Genomic DNA, 20,285 nt, shown 5'->3' on the forward strand with positions numbered 1-20,285 from the left:
TCCGCATACATCGGTGGAGTGATCATGAATTTCAAAATGTTACTAATCCATGGAAATGGAAAATCTCGTAAGGTACTGCACTCTTACAGGACTTTTCGGCATAAGGTGTCATTAGGGAGCCAATCACGAACTGACAATTGTTCTATGCTAAATGATTGTCGTTTTTATTTGAAGACTGCAGCAACAAATTGCGTGTCTCCAGAGACTTGATTATTAGTACTCTGTCACAATCTGACGACTTCAGACTGACTACAATTTATACAAAGGACTGGACACTGAAGAATGGCGGATAACACACAAACACAGACACACATACATACATACACACATACATACATACAATCATACATACATACATACATACATACATACATACATACATACATACACACACATACATACATACATACATACAGGTAGGCATGCATTTTGCCGTATTGGATTTTGGCGCTATACAAATTCTTTTGATTGATGTGTACATGCATTTGCCAAAGTCCACATATGTTGATGTGGTAATTCTGGATATAGGTGTACTATTGTTTTAATTCAACTAATTCAACTTCAAAGCGTAGCTATCCGTATCGACTTTTTCCATAAAGTACTCAACAAATTTTGGACCACAATAAGGAACATACAAGTCCATAGTCCATTTATTTTTGTAACCCTTGATCTCTACCCAAAGCACCTCACAACAAATCCAAGGATTATTTTCAAACAATTTTGGTCCTGGTGACCATTGGATGCCGAGGTAAAAACAGTGTTATTTGAAAAAATTATATTGCCATAATTCAGTGAACTGCTATCCAATATGTGCACTGCCAATTTCATACAATGACAGAAGCCATAGATGTATGACTGTCAGTGTGCCATACTCTGGGTATTTGTACAAGTGGTTGCAGCCTTTTCTGATGCTGTACTTTCACTAGCATTGTAGTATGATTTGACAAAAGAAACATTCTGATACAAAAACATTGTATAATGTGTTTTAATTCTTATGAGACCTTTTATGTTTCAAAATCTCAGTGGTAGTCAGCTGCAAATCCTGCTCACATACATCACAGTGGTAGGTCTTTTTCAAATGTCTCATTTGGCCGTCCTTACTTGTAGATGATGTTTGAGTTTGGTCTGTGTCACTTTGCTTAATTTCTGCAAGGAGATAGAGAAAAAAGGTTGTTACTTAACACATAATTTCTCATTTTGACATTGATGTTATTTTCAAATAATGTTTGAGGTAACAAAATTGCTAACTTTAGTTAGATATAAAGCAGAAATTGATAATATTAATTTTTCAGTTTGGTAATAATAAACCTGTCAATGAAATTAACAATTCATGTTTTGTCTTGCTGTTTATAAATTAATCAAGATGAAATTAGGTTGATTGTACCATGAAATAGTTCTGAAAACCAATTTGCTAATTAAAAACAAACTGTTCTTCTTTACAAAATCATGCACAATATTTTCTGAAGTTTCCAATGAAAGTATACAAAAAAAGATTCAATGATACATATTTATTAAGAAATTTTTCAAAGTATTCTAATGGAAAATATATAATAAAGGTACTGAGACACATATTTATATAACAATTTTTCTTACCTATTTCACCTGTGCATTGACTTTCATGTTGTATTTTCTCTAAGACCGTCACTATCATATTACTATTGCATATTGGACATATCCAGTGTTTTCTCATGACTGATCCATACTCATCCATGTCAGCAGTTTCATTGTCAATAAGACTATATAACAAAATATAGGTGAAAACATAATGTTAATTTTTTACTTCTTATTTATGAGCTAGACAACAGACTGACACGATCTTTTAGTGAATCACGAAATGAAGATTTAGATGGTTGTGATTTGATGCCAGGTGGTAGATTGTTCCAAAAAACTGTACCTGTGTAAGTTATTGCAAACTTGCCTATGGATGTAATTACTTTAGGTAGGAGAGTCGCCTTATCCATGAACCTTGTACATTGTACTATACTCATGAACTGGGGAAGTGCAATAATCTGTAAGACGGTGAGGTAACCTGTTGTTTAACAAGTCATACATGAAAGTACAAAGTTGGTCAAAATTTTGAAGCTCACTAAATAAATGGTTGGAATGTGCAGTGATACAACAAAAAATAATAGCCCTGACTGTCATTTTTTGAGACTTGTGACTTTAAACACTGTCAGTATAGTCTTCCAATGGCTATGTGTCTCCTCAAGAAAACTTTTGAAAAATATTAAGTTACTGAATAAATTATGAATACAGTTTGATTAAACTCACCATCCAAATGTCAGATAAGTGTTAACTCTAGTGCCACCTTTAGTAGGGTGTGGTTCACAGTTAGAACTTTGTGAATGGAAGAACTTGTCTACCTCCCCTGTAGTACCCATGTCTGTAATGATATACATTGTTGATTCTCAATTACCTGTCGACATTATTGAATGTATTTGAAAATAGTATATTGTTATATTAATATGTGGTACGCTTGTTAACTATCTTGTAAATCAAAAGTAAAATTCACACAATCGAAGGTCACACATAGAATCATCTACAGTGTTCCATTGATAACATAGACAATAGCAAATTGAACGTGTTACTTTTACCACATTCATATCATGCCAACAAGTTTGATATCCATGTAGTATAATACAGATAACAATAAACCTGTGACTAAGTAGAGACAGTTTAATGGTGTACCAATTAATATCAATAGTTCAATGGAAGATACAAAAGTAATTGAAAATTCTTTTAGTTATGCCTCAGACCCCCCCCCCCCCATCTAACATAAATAGGCCAAAATTGATAGTTGTATAAGCCAGCAGAATCAATTTCAAATCAGTATGTAGTAGTATGTAGTGCCATAAACACAAAACCTGTATGTAGTGAGAAAAATGCTCTTTTATAGCCACTTTAATGTATTTCAGTGCCACGCATTTACTTTAATAGCAAAAATTCTTCCATTTCTCAAATTGATATTTTTCAGAAATATTTGTATTCAGGGGTACAAAACAGATTAAAAAAGTAAAATTATTTTTGCCAGATGAGAACCAAAATAGTTCAAAACTTCCCCCACCCCTAACTAAAATAATTATTTGTGTATGCTACATTAAACTACTGATCTTCTCCTACTCTTAAATAATACTGAATAATACCAGTAATAACTTTGCAGTGATAGAATCAGTATACCATGCTATAAATAGTTTGAGTTTTGATCAAAATCTTGTACAACTGTCAACTTTGCTAAAAATCTACCGGAGTACCCAAGATTTTTTTAACAGATGTTCCCTACCAAAACTACAGTGCAAGGTGCGTTCACTTTAAATATTACCAGATTATACCCTATGTTACTGGGGTTACCAAACTTTAGCAAAATCACTGTATTAGTTCACAAGTCATCATCATAATCATTTGTATTGTAAAATGAGGTATATCTTTTCAGAGTGCAATTTTTTTCTTGAGTGGGTAGGGAAATGTAAATGTCTAAAAAGTTGCCAATAAATTGATAGAAACCTTTATTCGGTCCAACATAGAGATGTGCAGCTTCTGTAGACCTTAGTTTTCTCATACTATACTGTACATCACTGTCTAACAACTCTGATAGTTTGGCAGCTAGAATTCTCTCTAATCTTAACACATTCAGATTTGGTCCACTGTCTGGCTTTGTCTTGTCTGCTGACATGGAGTCTGTGACAAAATAAGAGGAGTGATTAGACAATTCTCAGTACCTGTAAAACTGTTTTGCTTCCTGCTATAGAGTCAAAGTAAAACAAGAAGGTCAACTTATTCTCATGTGTGCCTGCAGTAATGTATGTGTATCATGTGGAGCAGAGGTTGATCAAGGAATTGAAATGTAACATACTTGGAATTCCAAGAGCTGTGTACATGATTTTCAAATGAAACATTTTAATATCAACAGACTGTTTTACTATTGGACAAAAAATGACATACAGCAAAGAAATTTAAGAAGTCAGTTTGTGAAATTGTCACCTTCCAGTTTGATTTGCAATAGTTTCTGCCATGTTGATCTGAGTTGTACAGCACTGGACAACAAATACTGAGCTGATTCACCATCCTTGAACTGGAAATCAATCCATCCATCAGCTACAATCCTGGAAAACAATCGGGAAATTGGTTGGAATTCTTATGATACACAATACAGTAATACATTTTAGCATTAACAAATCAACTTGTTTTCTGAGGTGGAAGATTTTGTGCACTGGAACAAAATGTCTGAAATAGCAGTCTGGGATAATAATTATAATAAACACTTGTTTTTTTTTCTTCAGTTTGTTTTACTTGTATTTTCATCTGTGGGACCATTCAGGTATTTAAATTTGCTGAAAACATATGTTAGTCCCCCCCCCCACCACCACCACCACCACCACCACCACCTCAAGTACAAGTATGAAAATCAGTTTTACAAATCAGTCTTGCCAGATAGAAGAACTACATTCCCTGAAGGTTACACATTGCAAAGAAATAGTGCAAAATGGAGATAAATGTGTTTTGTTGACTTTCACTACAGATTGGTTTCTTTTCATCAGTCAACCAGGCTCCTTTATGAAGCACTTTGGGAGCAACCTGTAAATGACAACACTCCATGGTTGAGAATTACAATCACTCCTAATATATTGTCTATGTCTTTATGATCCAAATACCTACCCAGGGCAAGGCCAAATAGGATAATCATCTCAGTATATATGCCATGCCAAACAAAATTGTATGCATTTGTGAACAGAAAATACGGAATTCATTGTTTGTTCTACATTATACCAAAGCATGGCCATGTCAATTCTGCAGTGCTCAAAATACATGTATGACTCAAAATGTTCAGTCACGATTATTTTCCCTGTTTCGTTATATTTTGTTTATGCTGGTATAATCATAGCTAAAAAATACACGTAACATAGATGTTTTGTCACTACTCGTCCCTTACAGTGACAGGCTTCCTTGTGTCATTTGTGTTTTCCTCAACTGAATGCAGAAATATAGTGGGAAAAATATATAATTATTTACACCTTAAAGTATGATATTTAGACCAAATTCACCTCGGTACAATTTGGACTTCTCGCTTACCTTGTACATTCTTGATTAGTATCCAAACTATGTGAATACAACATCATGGTTTGTATGGCAGGAACTCTCATAGTGTTCACTAAATATGGCTTATTAGTCTCCAACAAAGATCTACAATATCAAGTCAGATGTACAAAAGTTATTATCCTTAAGCAATGATCTGCAAGCTTTAAAAATAGAATTACACCACACAGATGTTTAGTACTGGTATTAGAGACTGAAGAATTTGATCACATATCCTAAAACATTTAATATTTTTTTGTCATTTATTACGAATCTTATGATTTATCATTCGTGTTGTCATTTTTTCATTATTTATGATTGCAACAGAAAACACTGTTTACCTTCAGCAATGTCTTTCTTAGTAAATAATAATATGCCCTAATATAAATGAAATGTATTCATGACATTTTAATTAAAAATCAGTAACATAACTATCATTATTTTGCCTTGACATCACCACCAAATGAAGAATTCATTTACTTATTATTATTGTATTGACATTGTTTATGCTCACTCTGAATTGCAATGAGTGTTTGTACAAAAAAAACTTGTATTTTTATACATGTTCAACATATTTCATATTTTACAACTTGTATTTTTATACATGTTCAACATATTTCATATTTTACAACTTCTTTATATTTACATGTACTTACACAAATGCTAGTAATTCATGTTTATTACTGAAATTCATCCTAGTTTTGTCCATTTCATTTTGGTTTGTGATCCTTGGTTCAAGTATGTCAGGATTGTTGGCAAATACACCAGTGGGATGGAGGACAACAAAGGGTTTAGACTGTGGATTGCAATAACAAAACAAAACAATTAAACAGAATTCACACATTTCAGAAGTTTTTTCAATTGTTTTTACCTTAACACATTCTGGTTTCTCTTTATTACAAGCAGACATAATAAATCAATAGAGGTGCAAATGACTCCATAAAATCGTCACATACTGTACATGAAAAGCACCAAAGCAGATTGCTCCATAGTTTAACTTTTCCATTCAAGAAGTTGACTGAACTGACTTGCATTCAAGTACGTTAGTGTATGTTTCAGGAATGCAGATATTGTTTGTCATATGGAAAACAAACTTTCCAAACACAGTGGCACTTATTATACTTAAAGTTGAAAAACTACTTGGAGTGAAACACTTGGGAAATACTACATAATTATACAATGTGGTGAACTGCTTACCTTGGTGTGAAAGACTTGATCTGAATCTTTCCTGTATGAGTTACAATCATCTGCTATGGCGAGTTGTGGATATAGACCACTGCAGAGAATCACTTTCAGCAGATTGATTTCTCGTAACGTGAAACCACGACTGACATCAGACATTTCCTGGCGATGAGTAAAAACAAATTTGAGATGTGGTGATACTATTGATACATGGGAAACTCTTGAAACAAAAAATATTTCAACGAATTGACTAAACAGTAAATGCCTTCTTTAGAATGTCATGTACTTTATGGCTATGCAACTCTCAAAGCCCATTATGAGACTGGCTATATCCACCCATGTATAATCCCTAAATACAGTTTATACAAAATACGATGTCATTGTCATTTTACTCTTACCTGTAAATCATCAATGTCATGTGTCAATTTGAAATCAATATCAGCAATATCAACACCTTCATTGTCACTGGCATCACTCACTTCAAAATCCTGAAATGAACCAAATGTTGTCAGACTGTGTCATTAATATGTCACTTTCGATATCTAAATATCATAATTTGTGAATACAACGATTAATCGGGCAAGTTGTAAATTTAATATACAATTCATTTAGTTCACAAAATAGGTACATAATATGTAATCTTTGAAATACATTTTGTGTTGAAATTGTGCATTATTGCAGTGCACAAGCCTCAACGATCAACAAAAGTAATTAGTCTCCAAGAGCCAATTTCAGATCACAAAGTTGCATAAATTGCTAGTAGGAAACTTCAAGATTTAATTAGAGTATTAAAGTCTCAATGGAATAAGATATACTAGACAAAACAGGTACAAGGATATGCAAAGAGAAACATTCAAAATGATTTTGAAGATATATAAAATGAAAATCTTAAAACACATATCAAACAGCAAAAGGAGAAATGGTACAAATTCTTACCTCTTGTTCCAGCTTCAGAACTTTCCTTTTTCGATTTGCCTGTCTTTGTTCTCTTTTCAGTTTTTTAAGTTTTTCTTTTTCCCTATTTCTGTAATGTCTCTCTACACTACTGTACTGCCTGTCTTCTCCAGCCAGAGTTAGCAATCCATGGTCCTGTCAAACAAGTTCAACAAAGTTTACTGATTTTGTTAAAGGCCAACTTTGGATTAGGATTGAAATCTAAGTGTGAAAAAACATTTGTTTGGCAGAGCTATATAAAAAGTTTGGCCAGAACAAATGAATGACCCTATGTAATCCTTATTAATTAAGACAGTAGTACGGTAATGTGATGACTTGGCTTGCAATTGAAACTTAGTCCTCTAAAGGCCAGGGATTCAAGTCAAGACTCTTGCATTAGTGTTATATTAGAGCCATAAGGATTACAGACTGAGGATTATTCTTTTGTGCTAATCCAACTTCACCTCTAGCTCTGCCAGAAAACCATTTTTCATGTGCAAATTTCACCAATGGGTTCCATCTCAGGTTCTTGTATTAGTGTTATCTACATTTTGTAATTGATGGAGCCATAATGACTTTTGTTCAAGATCACCTTTTTCTGTAGTTTTGCCATTCAGTTGTTAAATTTTTAATCATACTGGAGCTTTGCCTTTAAGATGTAAGGCTTTTCACCTAAAACAATAACAATTCATGACAACTTTGACTTGGGTTGGTTTGTCTCCCATATAAAACTTCGAAATTTTACAACGACCCTAGATTTCACCCTCCAGTGCTAATAAATGGTTCTGAGGTAATCTGTATTATTGATATGTCAGTATGATGGGCTTAGAATTAACTACCTTAAGCAAGTCTTTAAACTGTTGTCTGAGTTTTGACATTTCATAGAAACGTTGCTCTTCAAGACCTCTTCTCTTGCACCATTTACGAGAGGAGTTTCTACCTTGTGTTTTTACCTAGTTAGCATAAACAGATAGACAAATGTGATAAAACATGATACAATGTAGCAACCAAGATAAAATAGACTTAATTAATAGACTTGAAGAAGACATGGCTTCCAGGAAAATTTATAACAATTCAATAAATATTTATAATAAATGGGATCCTGTGGAATGTTATCATTTTGACAGTTGAGACACATGTAACTTTTGTTGAAATTTGTCACCACAAATATGGTAAACCACCCTGAAAATAATTTCAAAATAATTTGTTTTAAAATGAAATTATCATTGACTTCTCGCAATCTAAAAATGTATATTAATTATTCATACGAGTGCATTCCAGATTCAGTTCTATATGTTTTGACAGCTATCAAAGATTTACAGTATAACTCAAGAACCTTTTTCCAATTTGACAGCCCAGTGTCAGCTTAACACCAATTGTTAACTTTAGGACTGGTGCAGAAATTAACCATTTAGTTGGTAATATATGCATGCTGATGAGGGTATTTGTCCCAGCCTGGTGTTAACATAGGACTGAAGCATTAATTAACCGTTCCAGCTGCTAACACATGCTGATAAGGTGTTAGTGCCAGTCTGGTGTTAACATAGGAATGGTGTAGACATTAACCATTCTTGCTAATATGGGATGGTGACGTGTTAGTGCTTGAACCATGCCAACCTTATGATAGTACTATAAGCTAACCCAATACTAGCACATCTGGAAACAAATTCTTGAGCTGTGCTGAAGTAGTTTACTCACCTGTATCCATTCATCATAAGAGTTCAATAAAGTAAATGGATCCCCATGGTCTGACTCTAGTGGCTGTCTTGCACTCTGTAAACAAAACATTATTGCTCAGTATTGTATGCATTCAGCAAGTGTATCAAACTGTTGAATGTAATGTCCACCATTTTCACACTTCATATAAATACAAAACCACATAAAAATTGAAGTCATTTTTGAGGATGAGGCACTGAAGGTAAGTAACTGTTGAATTATTAGTTTTACTGTAACATCTAATTCACTTTGGCAGATTACCATCCAATTGTAATGTTCAAACACCCATATTGAGACAAAAATATATACTCACAGCTATATTGTGGTCATGATATGCTTTATTAGTAAACGGTGATTGGACACTAAGGGATGCAGATATAGACAACACTGGATGAATTACCTGAAAGACACAATATATCAACAACATCTGACAAATGTACTTCTCAGCTTGGTAATTCAAATTAATTACTAAAAAATTAGGCAAAAGGAATTCAACTTTAGTTACAAGGGCTCAGTCTGTAAGTTGATTGTTCTTTGCTGTTACTTTTGTTTCATATTTGAATAAATGTACAGTATTCCAACTATGAGAACATATATTTATCTCAAATAAAGTCTCAGTGACTTACATGAAATACGGTGCCCATGATTAACATTTTACCAATAACAACATCAACTGGTAACTGAGCCAGCATTTTTCCTATTGGTGTTAATTTCTCATCTTCTGTTAAAGCACCCTGTTCTTTCAAGAACACAATAGAATTTTCAATACTGGACAATGGTGGTGGTTCAATGAATGGAAAACTGAAACACAGAAAAAGGAGCGTTATATCATGTGCATATACTGACAATATCTTTGTCCATTTGAAAATACATTTGCAATTGTATTACATATTTCATTATTTCATTCAAAAGCATTTCTTTGAGTCAAATGTCTCCAGGTTTATTCCAAAGCCTATTTGATTAATTGATAGATACCATGTTAAGATTTTCATCCAATCAAAACTGTTTACTCTAAGATAAAGCAGACTAACTTTTAACAGAAGCATTAGTTTAGTGCAATCATAATTATCTGTGAACTCTGAACCACTGTGAACTTTCACACATGTTGACAACAAGCATCATGGTTACATCGCTAAAGGGCAGTGTTTATTAGAAAGGAGTATTCTGTATTAATCAGTACACAGAGCCTATCATTAATTTATCTGCCAAAAATCTGTTTAATTTCATAATGGATAAAGGCTTGAATCTCACCTCCTTGCATTTGGTAAACCCATGGCAATCATCTGAAGTATGAGAGAGTCCAGTGGGACTCGATGGATTTCAGGTGTAGCGTATTCCTGGAAGTCATTGTAGTCGGATTCCTCATAAAGACGGAAACACACACCAGGACCTGTTCTACCTGTAATCAACAATAAGGACATATATTGTCACACTCAATGGTTACTAAGGCAACAGAATAATGTCCCAATCAGTAAATAGTTCATGGAAGATATTGTGGAGTACTAAAAAGTAACCGTATTGTTGATACAACTATTACATAACTACAATACAAATTCTGTCATTCAAATTCTGATTAGAGTTTGATATTATTCACAAACTGAAAACTGGATGGTTTCAAACAAAACTCTGACTGGTTTCTGTCCTTTTAACAGAGCTCCATTGGCTTGGTAAAAGTACACTTACTATATACATGTATGCTGTAAATATACTACATGTATTCAGTACTTGGTACATACCTGCTCTTCCTTTCCTCTGCTCAGCACTAGCTCTACTAATCCAGAATTCTTGTAGTCTCTGCATTTTAGCTTTAGGATCATAACTCATCTCTTTTACCTGAAATTCAGAGTTAAATGTTTAAGGACAGCTGCAACCTGTCACACAGTGTCACACTCGTGTATAGCATTCATATCAAGTGTAAAATTACATGGTTTCAAAAGCCTATCATATCATATCATATCATATCATATCATATCATATCATATCATATCATAAAAGATAGTGGCACACAGTGACCACACGTTACTTCCATCTCATAACTTACATGTATACCTTAAATATTTTTTATGGGCGATCTCTGATTATATTGTTCTCTATTTTTTCTGCTTTGCATCTCTCAAAGTATTCATTCAAAGTATATTTTTTTTATCCAGGATGGTATTAAATTGAACTCTATCTGAGTTCCCAATGACTCTTCACCTACAAAATTATTACTCAATTCCATATATACAAAATTATATTAGTGGCATGCTGTAATAAAAACTTTGTAAATATAGGCCAACATCTAATTGTTTCAAGTGATATGACGATTTAATCTACATTTACATGTGCATACCTTTCCAGAATCAGCAATAAACCTGACACCATCAATAGTAACTGATGTTTCTGCTATATTGGTTGCTATGATACACTTCCTGACACCATCTGGAGCAATATCAAATACCTAAAAGATCATCAAAGACAAAAGGAACCAAAAGATCATGATGAACCAGTAAATATCATACAAAAATCTACTCAGATATCCATTTGATAAATCTAGACATACAATGATGTGTGCATTAGCAAAGTATGAAAATAAACATTAATTTATTCCTAGTTTAGTGTATGTCCCCTGCTATCTATTTTTGATGAAATTTCTTGAATCCATTTTGCAGAAGTTATTTTTTGAAAGTTTGTGACAACTGACATGTCCCTAATTATATAAAATATGAATGTACATTTATATTTATTTTCCATTCATGCATTTATTCTTCAATGTCTTTTACATTCCATTCCAATGTTATACAATGTTATATAAGCTATAAATATACACTACTGTTGTGACTGGTGCATAATTTATTTGATACATACATGTACAATTTAAGACACAGATGTGAGCACATTGTGCAAACCTATTCCACTGCTGTTTTATTTACAGATGATAAATAGCTGAAATATGTCAGTGACTGTTCCCAGCTGATTTACTCACTTGCAGGTTCCACTCTGAAATTATCTATGAATCTATAGATTATGTAAATTTGACCAGATTTCCCCTTTTTATTACAGGGTTCCAAAACATTCAAACAAAACACTGCTAACTATACTAAAAGGCAAATTCCATATCTAACCAAAGTCTTAATAATACAATAATACAATAATATATTTTCAGGTGAAAGACAATAGAAATATTCAAGAATATTCCCTTTACTTATTAATAAAGTTCATAAAAAGGACACCATGATATATGTTCATACTAACAGCATATTAAAAATAACAATGGTATCCATGATAACAAAAAAGCTACCTTATCTTGTTCGTGTACTGATAATGTGCTATGCAATGGTAGAACAATCCATCGTTTGGTTTGCGTAGCATAGTGTCGTGCTGCTTCTGTAACACTAGAAATCTCAGACATTCCACTAAGAAAGATTAATAGATCTCCTCTTTCATTGGACGGATACTTGTTATCAACACGCTGCATGATACGTAAATAGGGTCTCGGATCTAATCTCTCTGACCGACTTGTCTGTTCCTATGGAAACCAATTAGAAAAAATAAGCAATGTCAGATCAAGTATCACATAATAGGTATTCATGCATTATAAATTGTTTTGGTCATATCTTTTTCAATCATTCAAATGAGCACATTGCAGTTGAGTTGATGCAATTTTCAGGTAATTTTTGTTGCTTACTGTCAAACGTACTTGTAGTAGTTGATTTATTGAAATATACTTTAACTATAATTTCCTACTGGCTAAACTCAAACCTGGCATTTAGGATTAATACATATTTTTGATAACATAATTTAGTATATGAATCTGAAAAAGTCGAGGAAACCTTCTAATGCCATCAATTATTCATCAATTATGCCATCAAAGACATGCATCAGCATTAACAGTATACAGATCAATTTAATCATTGTGGTATGCCTAAGCTTTTTTTTTTACACCATCTGAGTACAAATGCTGTCAACTCAGCTCCTTTTTCAGAATCTACAGATTGTCATTCTTATAAATTATGTCCTATACTCCACAACATATGAGTACTCAAAGCATACTGCTGAATATGTATAACTGATCTTACCTCAGGACTCACAGCAACATACTCTAATTTGATTGGATACAGCCTTCCAGGAACCTACCAATAGGACAAGACAATTTTTTACCTTATGACTCACATAAATACATACATACATACATACATACATACACACATACATATATCATATATACATACATGCCCAGTGATAAGTTAGTGTTTAATGTATAAATATGGTATACTTGTCAGCATAGAATGCTACTTATACACTGTTTACATCATTCTAACAGTTGGGGGGGGGGGGGTTACTCATTTGCATGAGAAACTTTTTATCCATTATTTCTCATTGAACTACAATGTAGACAGGGTTAGAGATTATTCAATACCACAGGTAGATATAAAGTAGATGTTGCAATACTAGTTTTAGTGTGTGTCTTTTTTAGCTTGTCCATAATTGACTTGCCCTCATCATATGTAGTGCGCACTCTAATAATATATTAACAATATCATGACTTACCTGTATAACAGGAGCATCACTGAAGTATCCTGAAAATAAGTTGATATTGATGGTAGCAGACATCAGGATGAGTTTGAGATCCTTCCGATGTTCAAGGAGACATCTTAGGACACCAAGGAGGAAATCAGTATGGATGTGTCTTTCATGAACTTCATCCACTATAATGACATTGTACTGTGATAGGGTGGAATCACTGGAGATTTGTCTTAACAATAAACCTACATGCGGAAATACAAACAAAGAACATGATTTGAAATGATTGACAATTCCTTGCAAATGATTGTCATTGTGCATACTTAGTTTGAACCAAGTTTAACTTATTTCTAAAATTGGTAGTCAGGTAAAAAATACTTACAAGATATATATCCATGATCAAGAACACAGACAGAAACACAAACAAACAAACAAACAAACAAACACACACACACACACACACACACACACACACAAATTGAACCCCATAATAAAGTATTTTGACCTCATAAACACAGTACAAGTTATTATAAACATAAAGCTATGTTGTAGAAACTCTAGTCTATGGTATAGAGGTACCACAGTAGAGTGTAATGTACATGTGTATTGGTCTTGTAGTCTTGTATCTTGATTCCTCTACGATAAGGGTGGTGGGGGATGGGTGGGGGGGGGTACAATTTATCAAAGCCATTACTAGACACAGTTCAATCAAATGTTGACACTTCACATAAGTGTAGTACAGGTACTACTACACTGTATCAGTCAGACTCATATACATCATTTGTAAAAATGTTAATTCCATTAATGATAACACTATTTGCAACTGGTTGGGTTTTAAGTGTTGTCCTAAATATAATGATTTAATTACGCTTAATATCGCACACCCTCAACAGTCTTGAATAACCTGTGGTTAAACAGTTTTGTGTAGCAGTACAGTAAAATATATCAATTCAAATTGATTTTCTGGTCTGCACTCAAAACCAGCACCCCAAACATCATGATCATGATTTTAACCTGTTACTGTATTATTATTTATGGATAAAATTAACCCCTAATTACAGTGTAACATGGACAATGTCTAATTATTGGTCTTTCAACAGTTTTCAGTGAATATATTTTTGGTAGTCTGAAAAATCCAGTTAACGCTAGCGCATCTTTAAAATTGAAATTAAAAATTTTAATTATATTGATGTGTGGTTCTATACCTTCAGTGACAAACAGGATCCTGGTGAAGATATTCTTCGTTGACTCAAATCTAATCTTGTAGGCAACTTCAGAACCATACTCATTCAGGGTTTCATAGCCTACTCTCTTGGCTAATGAGATACAAGCAATTCTTCTTGGCTGTGTACATGCAATGTTTGTATAACCAGCTGCTAGTAAGTATTGCGGAACCTGTCATGGAAGAATTAACATGTTTAATAAAATACAAGTGATATTCTTTTGAAATACCTCCAGAGGTAAAATATATGTATGCTTAAAGCCTACATGAAGAAAAAAACCTCATAATTTGTGTGTTTCCAATAAGATATGTTCAGAAAATAGGGTATGGTATTCAACTAGCAGTCTGTCCCTGCTCACGAAAGCCCTGGGTTCTGCAGAAATCAAATCATGTTAAGAAATGTTTATTTTGACTAAAAATACAGCTGGAGTTCATGTAAAAATAGAAAACAACAGTTATCACATTCCCAAGGATCAAAGTGAATAGACACTTCCATAAGAACAAACATATCAAATCTGATGGCAAAGTGACATAAATTTCAGACATGAAAATCAAAATGTACCAAAAATAAGTAATGAAAGATGTCATCTTCCTATGAATAAAGTATAATATTATACTAGTACATATCTACATGTACATGTATATTATACTGTCATTGTTGTTCCAACAAAATGTTTAGTCTTATAGTAAGACCATGTGTCTGTACTTTTGGGGTTGCCAAATAAAGCTGAAAAGTGGTGAGTACCTCTGTCTGGGTGCAGCTAGTGCCCTCAGTGGTGACCTTTGGTTGCTCTTAAAGTAAGCAGACTAGCCCGGGGGATTTAGTAACTAGATTTAAAAATGTTACGATTTTCTCTAGACTCAGACTAGATGATTGCAAAGAATGCAAATCAATTGTGTCAAAGCTACCACTTGTTTCAACATGACAGGCATATTGAAGTTTGAGCATGAATGAAACTGCTTTTTAAATTTATGCAAATTACCTGTGTAGACTTCCCACATCCAGTGTCACCAGCAATAACAATCACCTGATTGGCTTTCACTGCATTAAGTATTTTATCTTTGTACTTAGCTATGGGTAAATTAGCTTGGTCTTTCCGCAACTTAGCTAATTTATTAAACTAAAATTAAACAAGAAAAACAGTTATTAGAATAAAATTGGTATGAACAGAGGAAATAAAAACAATCCTAATGCAACCAGTCCAATGCAACCTTGTGATAGTAAGGAAAGTTATTTATAATACTTGGACCAAGTTACATGTATATGAAAATTTCCTTACTTTGGAACAATATATTTCTTTTCAAGACTTCAACAACATATGAAAATGTTTTAAAATACAACTTCAGGTAAATGTAAATTGCTTGGAAAAAATACACCAGCAATTCCCCCAAGGACACAAAATGTATTCTTTTATATTTCAGTGAAGAATGATATGATCGACTTTGTGATATGCAATCATGATAACAGCTCTAATATCTTATAATAGTTTTTTCTCTTTTAAAACAGTCCCTGTGTATCAAGAATTGAGGTGTTTCTCAAAACCGTTCTACTCACAAACATTAACACCGAACCCATGAGGGATGGCCTCACTGGACTTCTTGGGAGATATATGTAAGTGTTTATATACTTAAAGAACTATTATTTGTGTCATTGGGAATTACAAATACAAGGTGAATCTTGATTGAAAGTGTCACTGTGTTTGGTGATTTTAATGCTTTAGTAAAAATGGCAATGTTCTCCTTATTTTTAAACTTTCATCCTGGCACCCCAATGTGAGCATTTACAAGTTCATGACTATATTTGGAATCAAAGTTAGGAAGACTCACCTGTTGTTTTTGACAGAAGTCAACGTAATGTAGAAGAGCTAGTCGGAATTCAGACAATTTCTCTTTACTCAATTTGTCATCATCTGGTTTAAAGGAAAACATTATACAAAATGAACACCTCTGTCATTTCCACATCTAACTTGATGTTTTTATTACGTATACAAAGAAATGTTTTAAACTTTCCAGTTTTGACTTCTCATTTAAACAATAACTAGTATTGCCACTGGATGGTTTCAACTACAATCAATACAATATGTACACATATACTTATATAAACAGAATTCCGGTGTAGTATGAATGATTTTTATTCTATTGTACATGAATTGTGTTATGTAATAACAAATATGACTTTCAAAATGTAACCACATAGTAAATGGGAAGACATTCTGCACATTTTTGTTTTGAATCTATTCTATATAATAACTTAGCATTCAATGGAAAAGATGGTGACTTTTCTATGTTACCACTACAGTGTACAATAAGGAAATACAGCCACTAAATTTATAGTAAATGTAGTAATTAGTCATTATCTTACCTCTGTTCCCTGTCACAGAATATGGTCTTGAATAGTGCTCAAAGTCTTTAGATTTCACGGACACATTGATTTTGTATCGTTTGTCGTACTTCATGGGTAAGCCAAGTTTACAACTTTTCTCTCTGCTATCACTTGCTGATGAATATTAAATGGGTGGTGGGATTAATGGATACATGGACGGGCAGATGCACTTAGCCACTGACAACATGCACACCACAGACAGATGTAAAGTACACATATATTGGAAAGGATATGGTCCTAGGCTATGTTTGAAAATGCCAAATATGATCAAATGTCATTGTCCTCAATATCAGTGTGCCCTCTAACGATAGCAGAATATTGTTGTGAGTCAAAATGAGAAAAACTTGGATATCTTGTGAGTCACCACATAGTAAGAGATAGGGGAACACCAAATTTTGGTGCATCACTAGAAATTGTGTGCGTCAGTGGCGTGTCAAATTGGCTTAGAGGGCACACTGGTCCTCATATCCTTTGAAGTACATGTACATGTAATATGAACTTACAGCATAATGTTCAAGTTGTGATTAAAGGCCACAAATTAATACCAAAATCTCATATTTTAGCGTTATCTTATCAGTGGAGCCATGTATTATATAGGATCATTTTCTTCTATTTAAGGCCAAATTGTGTCTTCTATACTTCTGCCAGATAACTACTTTATACACCTAAATTTCAATCCTAATCCAAACTGCTTTTTAAACATTACGACATACTGCGGTCATGATGGAAAAACACCTGAGGTGCCTACATGTATAAATACTATTCAACTAGCAAAATGTTATGAATAATTGTGTGTGTACAATGTACTGAGCTTACCTTTGCTACTAGTACTAGTAGTACTTTGTTTCCTACTTTGAAAGGCTTGGTATTTCTTGAAGAAGGCCCAGAAATCATCATAGTTCTTTGTACCTCTATTATATATGAGAGAAAAATGTATACAACAGAATGTCATTTACTTTTTCTCTCTGTTGGTAAACAACTCAACCTTAATAATTGCACATTTTAAATCTTATAATAATTCTTAAATTTGCATCAGTTTCTGAGATTATGTCATGGTGCAGCACTGCCTCAGTCTAAATAGAATGGAACAATTTGGTTTAAAGTTGTGAAAGTGCGTCATACAAATGTCATACAAATGTAGCTCTCAAGTTGAATTTCAAATTTTAGATCAATTTGAATAAAAGTTATTTTTACTGCAATAATGATCTCTCTCAGTCTTTGAGATAAGACTCAATGACCGTGTGGTTAGGTTATGTGCTTTTTATAGTTAAGATGATGGTAAAACAAAATCTAATTATTCAATATGGTAGACCATACAAGTGGGTGATAACGGTTCTTCTGTTGTGTGAATCTAATCACACTGTGATCAAGATAGGGTAAACCTTTGTCCCAAAACAGTATACTGCAAGTTTGCTTTCACTTTCAGAGAGCTGCCCTACTGAGACTACAATTAAACCAATGTCCATTCAATAGCTTATCTTTTGTATTAACATGTCACAACAACCAAAGCATCGATTACCACAGTAAAAGTATGATTCAGTAACATTTTCGACTCAGTATATGAAACAAGATCCTATGTGTGTTCTATGTGTCTTAATAAAGTTCACTACTTGTCTCAAAGCTCGCTACTACTACTCTAGGGTCATTGACCTTCTAGTTCAATACCCACCTCTTAATGAAATCTCTGTCTCTAAAAAAGATAGAGTCAAGTTCAGCTTTGTGATTCTGCCACTCCATCCACTCTACATCTATGTAAATGTTCTGTTTGCTTTGATGTTCAGTGGTGCTTTGTGTTATTTTATTAAATTCAGAGCTCTTCCTCTCTTCAGATACACCATCCTTTTTTGTCAAATCAGCACCCTCAACATTGTCATCTATTTTATCACATCTTTCATATCTAGAAGTCTGTTCATCCTCTGATTTTCGAAATCCTTTATAACTTAGGTCTCTCTCCTCCATGATCTCCTTCTTGTAAATATCTTCATAGCTTTTGCGTTCTGGTCGTCTATGTTTCCTATCTTCTCCATCACTCTCATTGCTATACTTTGATTTGTGTTTTCGTTTTCTACTATCGTCCCGTTTCTTATCCACTTTTTCCCTTTCACTGTGCGACGATTTATACCCCCTATGTCTATCTTCGTACTTATCCCTTTCATCCCTTCGTCTGTTTTTTAATTCTCGATATTCGTCGTGTTGTCGGTGGTGGCGCTCTGTATCCGAACGGGTAGACGTTTTTCCCCTCGATCCCGAAGAAAACTCTTCCCGCCGTCGCCTATGTTCTGATCGGTTATCGTAATATCTTCTCTCAGACATTGTGTCCAATTAACATCTATCTAGTCATCTGTAATTGATCAGTCTCAAACTACAACTGTGAGAAAATTCAATGAACTAAACGACCAACATGCAGTGAACCGATCAGTACGTGCAGGAACACTGAATTTGATTTTCGTACCAAAAGACAAAACACAGAACATACACATCGTTTTGAACATCGTTCTTATTGAATTATCTGCTGCAACCTAGTTCTTCATACGTGAATCATGTGTCACACCACAAAGCCAAGATGCTGTTCCTAACACTAACAGATTGCCAATCCTGCTGACTCCAGTACTAGTGGAATGGGCGCGGCCATCTTGAATGTTTACATCTCGAAATATTTCTCGCGAGAACTGACGAGATCATTAGTTGTGTACGTCAATCAAACTTCGAAGTCGTCATTATTCATCTGTTTTGTTTGAATCGAACTAATTTAGCATACTTTTTGTCTTTGCTTGCATAACCAAATATGAGAAATTTAATCGCGATTTTCTCTTTAGATTGCAGTTGAGTGTTTTGTGAAATGAAGGATGCCTGGTAGTCTTCTAGGTTTATAGTAAGAGTCAGCCTGAGACCACTTTGGTGGTCTGAGATCCACACAGATGAAGACATCGTTTTCTCTTTGCAATATATACAGGCCGAGGTAAATCCATTTTATTCTACTTAAATTGTACTTTTACAAGTGGCGAGATATATATATATTTTTTAATTCATTTTTATTTATTTATTTATTTATTTTTTATTTATTCATCGCTTGAATCAGGCCCCGGGCCTGGCGTATATAGAAAAGTGAAAATACAAATACACAAACTATACAAAAACTGTCACAAAACATACGGATAAGAGAGAAATAACACACAAATCATTGAAGCGTGGTGCATGCACGAGCGATTACGTTGTTTTTTTGTTTTCTAAACCGTATACCAGTCAGTGAAACTATTATCATTTGACCTTTGCGCT

The 20,285-nt window shown here is 33.7% G+C and overlaps 1 protein-coding gene across 1 annotated transcript; it reads right to left on the reverse strand.

The window, feature by feature from the left end:
• Positions 1–650: 650 nt before the first annotated feature.
• On the reverse strand, positions 651–18,821 carry LOC144446601 (putative ATP-dependent RNA helicase DHX34). Its single transcript, XM_078136403.1, has 26 exons — positions 18,679–18,821; positions 17,826–17,920; positions 16,989–17,123; positions 16,454–16,536; positions 15,610–15,747; positions 14,610–14,799; positions 13,432–13,649; positions 12,960–13,013; positions 12,182–12,409; positions 11,234–11,341; positions 10,638–10,734; positions 10,153–10,300; positions 9,528–9,702; positions 9,215–9,301; positions 8,884–8,958; positions 8,025–8,138; positions 7,189–7,341; positions 6,651–6,740; positions 6,268–6,414; positions 5,727–5,866; positions 5,068–5,178; positions 3,979–4,100; positions 3,502–3,675; positions 2,272–2,383; positions 1,594–1,736; positions 651–1,146 (listed from the first exon to the last, which is right to left on the reverse strand). The coding sequence occupies exons 1-26, from the start codon at positions 18,744–18,746 to the stop codon at positions 986–988; spliced, it is 3,366 nt and encodes a 1,121-aa protein (XP_077992529.1). The 5' UTR covers positions 18,747–18,821; the 3' UTR covers positions 651–985.
• Between the last annotated feature and the right edge of the window lie 1,464 nt (positions 18,822–20,285).

This window comes from Glandiceps talaboti, chromosome 15 (genome assembly GCF_964340395.1).
Source record: "Glandiceps talaboti chromosome 15, keGlaTala1.1, whole genome shotgun sequence".
NCBI classification, from domain to species: Eukaryota; Metazoa; Hemichordata; class Enteropneusta; family Spengelidae; genus Glandiceps; species Glandiceps talaboti.

Coding starts and splice junctions, on each gene's coding strand:
- LOC144446601 (XM_078136403.1), bottom strand. CDS start 18,746: ATGGAGTGGCAGAATCACAAAGCTGAACTTGACTCTATCTTTTTTAGA. Junction 17,921..18,678: donor GACAGAGATTTCATTAAGAG/GTGGGTATTGAA, acceptor CATATATAATAG/AGGTACAAAGAACTATGATG. Junction 10,301..10,637: donor GCAGAGGAAAGGAAGAGCAG/GTATGTACCAAG, acceptor TGTTGATTACAG/GTAGAACAGGTCCTGGTGTG.